Genomic DNA, 9,949 nt, shown 5'->3' on the forward strand with positions numbered 1-9,949 from the left:
TTCCAACAGGTGTGTCAGCCGCCGCTCCCCCCTTGTTTCTAGCCGTGCCCCTTCCCTTCTGCGCCATTCTTACCAGAACCTGTATCTCTCGTTTCTCACAGGGAGTCCGGGAGCTGTGCTCGTAGACTTTAAGCTGTAGGTTACAAAGTATCTAGTCCCGCTTAATGTCTATATTTATTTTTTTATTTTATTATTATTTTTTCACTTTCGTTTTTCCTCTCCAGCCCACTCGGCACGGCCAGAGCTCTCCAAACTGCTGAAACAAGGGGTCGTTCTACACGCTGGTGCCGGTGTCGGAGCGTCCAAAGCACTCAGCCTCCGTGTTCAGCCCCGCGTTCAGCCCCGTCTCTCACACCTCCTCCGAGCCGAGTCAATCATTCGGCAGCATACGCGCAACATCCAGCTGTCAGCAATCCTCACTTACGGACTCCAGCGCCGACCGACCGCCGATCGCCGGGAAGCCTCCACACGGAAGCCTGTGCAAGCAGACCGCCGCAGCTCCCGAGCAACTCCCGAGCAGTATGTTTATTGCAGACCCAGGGCAGCCAGCCTTGCCGCGACAACACACAGGTCCTCACTCGGGGGTAGTCACCACTACGGGGAGGTCAGTGGGAGTCCTGGGCAGAGCACCTCACACGGCCACAGTAGCGGCCGCCATCTTGCCTCCTTCTTAGCTTACAAAGCTTACTGGGTTCCAATTTCTTAATGATATCCAGTACATTTCTAAATTTTGTCCACACTAATGTTTTAATTACTTAGACAAAATTAATTGCAAAATCTCTACCTAATTGCTTAATGAATCTTATTATATTTGGAAAAAATATCTCCGGCTCTATTAAATGCAACAAACTCCTCTCAAACATTTTTGAAGATGAAGGAAAAATAAACAGCTTTCTTGGCTGGAACCAAGTCAGTATTCTAAGTCGCCCATGGTCTGATACTACATTAATTTATGACAACTGTATGCTAATAAAAAATATTATCTACTCTTGGTTATAGCATATGAACAGGAGAATCAATACCTCTGTGTCTCTGGGTTGGAAATTCTCTAGGAATCAACCATGGCTCCTTGAGAAATATTTATCTTGTTGATCATTTGCATGAATTCGAAATGTAAGTTTATTCCTAATAAAAGTACATTTCGAATTTCTGTCCCGAAATGGATCCATAATATGTTTACAATCTCTGCAAAAAGCAAGATTCCATCCGAGCATTACATTAATTTGGTACTACTTACTTCCCAAAATGTATATCAGAATGAGTTGGACCATTATCATTAAAACTAGTTCTAGGAATATCATTAACCTTCATGTCTTCCTTGAGCGACCTTTTCTCAGTATTATGTTTTTGAAAAATCATCTGATTACTTAACAATGTATTATATTAGATAATAGTGATATGTTTCCTGTTTAAATCGGGGGATGCAAACAATTTAAGAAACTATTTAAATGCTTCGTTTGTGTGCAAATGTGATTCTTGTATTACAGAAATGCTAACATTTCATTTAAACCTTTGACACAACTATTTTAATTTTGACAAGATTTGCTAGCCCTTTAACAGTCCATGCATTTCCTATACATCTCTAAATGTAATATGATAATATAAAGTAGCCAACCCACAGATATTCTGGAAAAATTATTATAATAATCAAATGTAAATTGCAACCTGAATAAAAAGAAAGTACATAGATGCCACACTAGAAGAGAGAATGATGGCAAAAAAGTCTACGAAGAGCTCAAGAGTAAACAGAAAGAGAGGGAGTAAAAGGACAAAACTAAATGACTCAACCTCTTACCTAGGAGAATTAAACAGCACTGGAGATGGGGGAGCTAGAAGGGAAAGACAACACCCCTCATCTTGGGAACTTCCAATGACGTGCCAGGAAAATAAATCACACCTAATATTAGAATGCAAAATGATGACACGTCTATAAAAAGAAAGCAGAAAATAAGAGATTTAGTTCATGTATGCAACAAAAGGATACCTTTACTTAACAATCCACTTGACTTGAACAACAAACAAACAACAAGTTTCATAATAAGAAGTGAAATCAGCTTCATGCCTTAGTAAATCATGATGTTGATTCCTACCACCTGCCTCTTGTGTTGTTTTCCTCCCCAAAACGGCAGAAGCAGTCAGGAACAGATTTTCTGATGTGGCATTACTCTTAGTTAAACACCAATTGACAATGGCCTGGAAGTCCCCAGAGGGACCCAGAATTCGGAGATGGCTCACTGAACTTCAGAAATGAGCTAGCTGCGAGAGAAGCAGTAGAGGGCTGAGACAGAAAGCCTTCGCAGAACCCTGAGATCACATCCTTGATGATTTACCACAAAAAGGGAGTAACGGCCAGCTAGTGAGGCACAGTCCAGAACATTCAGATACCCCCTAAGTCCCCTCTCCCAAGGAACAACACCTTGAAACAACCCGCACACGCCACGCTCGACCAGTCCCACATCTGGGAGTGTGATTTTAAAGAAACTAACAAGATAGACTTGGATGACTCCCCACTCAGCATATTCCACTCACTATAACTATTGCTCTATCCCTAGCATTACTTACACTCTCACAGGGATGGTTCATAGTTCACGTTGTTGTCGTTTTGTTGGCAAGTAAATACATCGTACGACTACTTATTTTACATTATTGTGTCAACCACATCCAGTTCATGTCGTGGGCTATGTAAGGTTAGAATTACAAATGGTCTGCGAATTTACAGTACTTGCTCGACTTTATAAGGTAGTCCCTGGCTAATGTGGAGGACAGTGTAGCATATGTGTTCATTTTGGATATATCTGTAATGTAAAAATTCAATAAAGTTTGTTTTAAAAATAAAATGTTGATCATGATGTTTTTATATTTTCATCTGTGCATCTTTTTACAAAAGTGTTTGATTTTAACCGGACCATCATTAGTAGTAGTTATTTCTTTATGAGAAACTATAAAGATACAAGGATTCAGAAACTCATATTTACCCCTCATCACTTGCAGTATAGGTCTCATGTCAAGGAACACTCTCCTTTTTCATGCTGTATTTTTAGCATGATGTTGTGAGAACAAAGGGCCATATTTATCAAAGGGTTGTGTTGCTTTTGCACCACGCCCCCTTGATGCATCCACAATGCAACCCTTAAATACGATTTATCAAGCCACCTGAAGCCACATTTAAGGATTTGCAAATAAGCGTTCGCTTTCTATGTTTGCCCATATATAAAACGGTATAATAAAAAAATGTAATACTATGATGATGATGTTCAGACCATCAGTGTTTACAAGTCATTATGATACAATATGGATTTAATTGCATCTTGACCTCACGGTAATAAACATAACGTTCTATAGTGGTGGAAAACATCCAAAATATGCTCAACTAAACAGCATTTCGAATGAAATAGTCCAAACATTGCGGTCAAAACAGTGTTTCTTCGAAATCATCATTAAATTATAGCCAAGGTAAAGTGGAACACCACTTTTGCATCTATTCAGATATCGAAATATGGTAAGCTTATTTGCTGGCTATAATGCCATCATATTTCAGTAGTGGCACTTAAAAATTGCAAATATCTCGTGTATTACTTCAGAAAGAATGCATGAACATTGTGACGACCACTGTCACAGCTTGTAGTGTAACAATCATCTAAATATGACTGTATTTTGCTCCTTGGGAAATGAACGTATGAATAGCAAGTGCAGAGCTGATGATGGTGTAAATGTGAGGTATTACCCAGCAACAAAACAGTAATTTGCCTATGGAGATGCCTGTCACATCAAGTATTATTCATCGTATGCCACAAATGTCTATTAACGAACACGTCACAATGCTAGTGTGATCAGAATTTGAGAAGCAACAACCGGGACAGGCCAGACATAAAAGTAGGACTACAAATGTTTGTCTTATTTCTATGTCTGGCCTGTCCCGTTTATTTGCATAGCTTAAAAAAAAAGAAATCATGAAAAAAAATATATATATATGTGTGTGTGCTAGACCTGTAATCACGTAAAAATGTGTATAAACACACAAAAACAAACTTACAAGGTTATGTTTATGTAGCCTCAGCAATCACAAGACTACCACCTTACGACTCCCCGCCACCTCCTTCTCCCCACTCTGTGCCTTGCCTGGGAGCAGGCAGCAACATACTTTTGTGATGTCTGGTAGAAACAAATACATTTTGTCATACCTCAGAGGCACCTGAAAGGACAGCATACCTAAAAGTGCAGCTGCGCAGGAAGATTTGATCTTTGCCCCAAAAACCGGGACATGTATTCAGGGCGAAAATGGAAACCCAAATCAGCCCTGGCAAACTGCTTGGCCGGCCCTTCTCGGGCGAGGGGTGGTGCGGCTGAGCTGTTTGCTAGGTCCAGTTACGGTCGATTGTGTTACAGGCAGTGGTCGAAGTGGGAAAACAAAAGTAGGGGAACTGTGGGTGGAGAATCAGGGGGCGGGAATAACCGAAGATTGAATCAGTGGGCGGAGTCAGGGGTGTGGCTAGAAATAGCAAAACATACCAATTTTTAGTACGTTTAGCATTTCACTGACCAGTTACAGTTTATAACATTATTTAATTAAAAGAATGGATAAGTTTATTTGAGGTTTAATTCAGGAAAAAGCAAACACGCATAGGGAATACAGGTTTATCTAAAGCATGTGAAATATAAGCAGGAACAACATGTTACCTTAATGCTTTTACTCTCATTGTTCAGAAATCCATGATTATTTTTTGTCTCAAACATTGAGGTCATGAATACAGGGCTCCTTATGTACACATGTGTTAAGGAAGGCTCAGAAGAGAAAGGGACTCTTCAGGAGAATCTAGACTCAAGGAAACCCACAAAGGCTCCTTCATATTCATGTCAGCCAGCTAGCTGCTCAATCATAATATAGCAAAAAGAACAACAGGTGGACAGAATCCAGAACAATATCCTACATTCACCCCAGTACAGAGATCTGGGCCTAAATCCATTGTTTCTTTGCTCACCATGCCATTCCAGTTTGGACCCAGCCATATGCAAATCAGTCTTGATCCTGCACCCAATGAGAACAGTCCAGCCTGAACTGCCAGGTCAGGTCCTCCCTGGACCGGAATCAAGCATCCTAGGACCGGTTTCGGGCTTTCAGCCCTCATCAACCAGGATAGCTTGATTCCAGTGGCATGGAGAGCACGGGACTATTGTCTGAGCATACCTGTCCCACTCGGGGTGACAAATGCAAAAAGAACAATTGATGGACAGAAGGCAGAACAATGTCATACATTCACCCCAGTTCAGAGATCTGGGCTTAAATCCATCGTTTTTTTGCTCACCATGCCATTCCAGTTTGGACCGAGCCCAATGCAAATCAGTCTTGATCCTGCGCCCAATGTGAACAGTCCAGCCCGAACTGCCAGGCCATATGTATTCAAGTGTCCTTTCATTCGGGAAGTGAACACAAAGCAGTACCCACTGAACTATGCACATAACATATTGCTCTTTGATATGCATGGTACATGTTCTTTGCAGCAGGCATATTACCACTCTGCACTACCTTAGATGAGTAAAACAGCCACTAGACAAAACATGCTCCCATCTCTCTCCAGCAGGTACATTGATCACCAAAGTTATCTTGGCACTTGTATTGTTGACCGAAACCTGCTGAATATACAAAGAACTTTGCAGTGTTTTTAAAACTCCTGCACTTGTACAAAACCGGTCCCCCCAAACTAAACTGGCCCCCTACCCTTCCAGTCGCCCTGGGAAACGCCTGCTCCTGCCCTTTCACTGCTCCAGTCCAGTCAGTACTCCCGCTCATGCTCGATCAACACTCCTGCTTCGCCAATTCCCCTGCCCCCTCCCTTCTCCTGGCCCGTCACTTCTCCTGGTCCGTCACTTCTCCTGGCCTGTTCCCTTCTCCTGCCCTGTTCCCTTCTCCTGCCCTGTTCCCTTCTCCTGCCCTGTTTACTGCTCCTGCCCTGTTTACCGCTCCTGCCCTGTTTACCGCTCCTGCCCTGTTTACCGCTCCTGCCCTGTTTACCGCTCCTGCCCTGTTTACCGCTCCTGCCCTGTTCACCGCTCCTGCCCTGTTTACCGCTCCTGCCCTGTTTACCGCTCCTGCCCTGTTCACCGCTCCTGCCCTGTTCACCGCTCCTGCCCGTTCACCGCTCCTGCCCTGTTCACCGCTCCTGCCCTGTTCACCGCTCCTGCCCTTTCACCGCTTCTGTCCTTTCACCGCTTCTGTCCTTTCACCGCTCCTGTCCTTTCACCGCTCCTGTCCTTTCACCGCTCCTGTCCTTTCACCGCACCTGTCCTTTCACCGCTCATGCCCGGTTACTGCTCTAGTTCATGCCCCGTCACTTCTCCTGCCCCGTCACCTCTCCTGCCCCGTCACCTCTCCTGCCCCGTCACCTCTCCTGCCCCGTCACCTCTCCTGCCCCGTCACCTCTCCTGCCCCATCACCTCTCCTGCCCCGTCACCGCTCCTGCCCCGTCACCGCTCCAGCCCCGTCACTGCTCCTGCCCCGTCACTGCTCCTGTCCTGTTCACCGCTCCTGTCCTGTTCACCGCTCCTGTCCTGTTCACCGCTCCTGTCCTGTTCACCGCTCCTGCCCTGTTCACCGCTCCTGCCCTTTCACCGCTTCTGTCCCTTCACCGCTTCTGTCCTTTCACCGATCTGTCCTTTCACCGCTTCTGTCCTTTCACCGCTCCTGTCCTTTCACCGCTCCTGTCCTGTCACCGCTCCTGTCCTTTCACCGCACCTGTCCTTTCACCGCTCACGCCCGGTTACTGCTCTAGTTCATGCCCCGTCACTTCTCCTGCCCCGTCACCTCTCCTGCCCCGTCACCTCTCCTGCCCCGTCACCTCTCCTGCCCCGTCACCTCTCCTGCCCCGTCACCTCTCCTGCCCCATCACCTCTCCTGTCCCGTCACCGCCCCTGCCCCGTCACCGCTCCTGTCCTGTTCACCGCTCCTGTCCTGTTCACCGCTCCTGTCCTGTTCACCGCTCCTGCCCTGTTCACTGCTCCTGCCCTGTTCACCGCTCCTGCCCTGTTCACCGCTCCTGTCCTTTCACCGCTCACGCCCGGTTACTGCTCTAGCTCATGCCCCGTCACTTCTTCTGCCCCGTCACTTCTCCTGCCCCGTCACCTCTCCTGCCCCGTCACCTCTCCTGCCCCGTCACCTCTCCTGCCCCGTCACCTCCCCTGCCCCTGCCCCGTCACCTCCCCTGCCCCGTCACCTCTTGTGCCCCGCCACCTCCCCTGCCCCGTCCCCTCCCCTGCCCCGTCACCTCCCCTGCCCCGTCACCTCCCCTGCCCCGTCAACTCTCCTGCCCCGTCAACTCTCCTGCCCCGTCACCTCTCCTGCCCCGTCACCTCTCCTGCCCTGTCAATTCTCCTGCCCCGACACCTCTCCTGCCCTAGTACCTCTCCTTTCCTGTCACCTCTTCTGTCCGGTCACTGTGGTCACTGCTCCTGCCCAGTTCACTTCACTCAGTGTACAACATTGACAAAGGTGTCAAGTTCCCCACAGTACTCTGCTTGGGGAAAGCTCCTCTCTAATCACCAACTCCGATCTCAGGGGCACTTGATATGTTAAAGGCAGAGGGCGGGCGCATTGTCATTCTAAAGGGGCTAATCTGCCTCAATCGGAATGACAATGGCCTGCCCTCGGTCTGTGCGAGCTGGGGGAGGGGGGGGGGGAGGGCGGGGGCTGCTGCAGCCTCTGGAGTACAACAGAGAAGTGCGAGCAGCCCCTGGAAGCGGAAAGAAAAGTTATCATTTTAAAGTTGGACTATTATTGCCGTCCCGGGACGCTTTTTGAAAGCAAGAAGTAGGGGAGCGGACTGAACAATTTTTTAGAAGTAGGGGCACGCCGTGCCCTTCCGTCCCCGCCCAATTCTATCACTGGTTACAGGGGGGTGATATTGCCAACACCTGGTAACAAAAACGGCCCCCCCAGGGGCCCAAAACCGCCCCCACCGTGTCGGCCCACGGGGGTAATGCACGGTGCCCGTACGATCAGTCCTGCCCGGCATGTATTAGAAATTAACAAAAGTGTCAGGACACCGGAACAGTCCTGAAATCCGGGACTGTCCAGGGAAATCCTGAATGTCTGGTCACCCTACACAATGTGAATCATGATAAATATAATTCATAAGAAAGATGGGATGTGGTAGGCTGCTACTGGCATGTTTGCCAGATGGTTAGAATATGTTTAGAATATTTGTGTAGTCTTTACTACCAAAGTAGTTGCTCACCTACAACGTTACTCTGGATATAACACTCGCCAATCGCCGAGCTTAATATTTTGCTTCATATTGTTCCACAGATCTAAAGTATGTATCTATCCGGTATTTGAAAAGCGCAAACTAATCACCCCTAGGACAGTTGCGGCTCGCACAGGTAAGAGGGTGGGGAGGCGGGGCGGGTTTTTTGGAAGTCGACAGACAACAGGATAAGTAATATAAAAACAAATTTAAAAATAAAACCACTTACCTTGCGCTTGCCGATGCAGCGAACGCAAAGTAAGTGGTTTTATTTATTTAATATTACATATACCGACGTCTGTCGACTTCTAACACCACTGCCCCACCTCATCGCTCTTACCTGTGCAAGCTGCTACTGCCTAGGGGTCTCAAGGAGCTGGGTACCTTCAGGGAGATTAAGTGAGCTATTGCCCAGTCACAGAGTGCTGAGCTGTTATTCTGCTGGCAATCGAACCGTCAGTTACGCGGTCCAGAGTGCGCCACTCTGGCCGCTGCCCAACACCTCTCTGTAAAGGTCACTGTTGATTGTAGTGCAGTAAATGACAATGCAGCACAGTAGTAACCTTCAAGATATATTCCGTGTTACAGAGTAGTCATCTATGTCTCTCATCAGAGTTCTCGCATATCCTGAAAATCTCACTTTTTAAATCTGCTCTTTGTCTCAACAGGCACCATTGGAGACTGGAAAAATGTCATGACTGTGGCTCAAAACGAAAAGTTTGACAAAATATTTCAGGAAAAGATGAAAGATGTGCCAATCAAATTTATCTGGGACATTAATGAAAACTAAGGAGACCACTGACAGCATTACTAAAATACATTATTCGATTTGGATGTTTGAGGCGCAGTCTACACCTTTGATAGTCTCCTGATTTGATTGATGTATCAAATAAAAATAGATAATTAGGCCTTGTTGGTAAAATGTGAGTTGCATACGAACAATCGGTTTAAACTGAAAATAAAGTGTGGCTTAGACAATAAATGGTTTGACTCTTGTTTTCTGTAATCTGCTTAAAAACGGTGCGCCCTTTGATCATGCTCAGATCAACAGCTCGGAAAAGGCTGTTCCACATTTATCACCTAGATGATGGGTACTCACAAACATTTTCCCAGGGGCCGCAAAGTCTGCTCGTTGGTGTGACCGAAGGCCACACTAATGCCAGCTGGACGGGAAGCAGTGTAAACTGGGTGTAGTGGAAGCAAAGCATGTATATCTGATGGTTGAACTCAATTACACAGTGCAAAACCAGAAAACCTGGAATGAATCCCGGCTTCTCCACTTGACCAAATTATGTGACTCTGGGCAATTGTTTTATTTCAATTTCCCTCCTTTTTATTCATTATCGCACATATAAGGTATGAGGACCTCACAATACATGACTTTAGGATGTGTGCTGTGCAAAATCATCTCCTGTGCTTGGATGTAATCACTAATGGTATTGTTGTCAGGGTGGAGGGGTGTGGGGGGAGCATGAACGTTTCTAAATTTGTGTATGAAAAGCACTTAAAAAAATGACTTCTGAATGTACGGCTATAATTTTATTAATTAAGGTGACATTGTTCTACACATCAATGAAATACACTTTCTGAATTTTGGAAAGACTATTGTATTTTTACATGTTTGCTGTTTTCAATAATGAAGGTGTTCCTAAAGTTAAGGGCCTAGTTACTTTCGTTTAACTGCAATTAACCCTGAATTAATTCCTAAAAAT

General features: G+C 45.9%; 1 protein-coding gene across 1 annotated transcript in view; it reads left to right on the top strand.

Annotated features, from left to right (window-relative positions):
• Positions 1–9,219, top strand: part of LOC144763175 (amine sulfotransferase-like) — a 381,067-nt gene extending 371,848 nt beyond the window's left edge. The window contains exon 7 of the mRNA XM_078648521.1: positions 8,906–9,219. Coding sequence (XP_078504647.1) covers positions 8,906–9,027 — 122 coding nt within the window. The 3' untranslated portion in view covers positions 9,028–9,219. The remainder of the gene's footprint in view (positions 1–8,905) is intronic.
• The last annotated feature ends 730 nt before the right edge of the window (positions 9,220–9,949 follow it).

This window comes from Lissotriton helveticus, chromosome 6 (genome assembly GCF_964261635.1).
Source record: "Lissotriton helveticus chromosome 6, aLisHel1.1, whole genome shotgun sequence".
NCBI classification, from domain to species: Eukaryota; Metazoa; Chordata; class Amphibia; order Caudata; family Salamandridae; genus Lissotriton; species Lissotriton helveticus.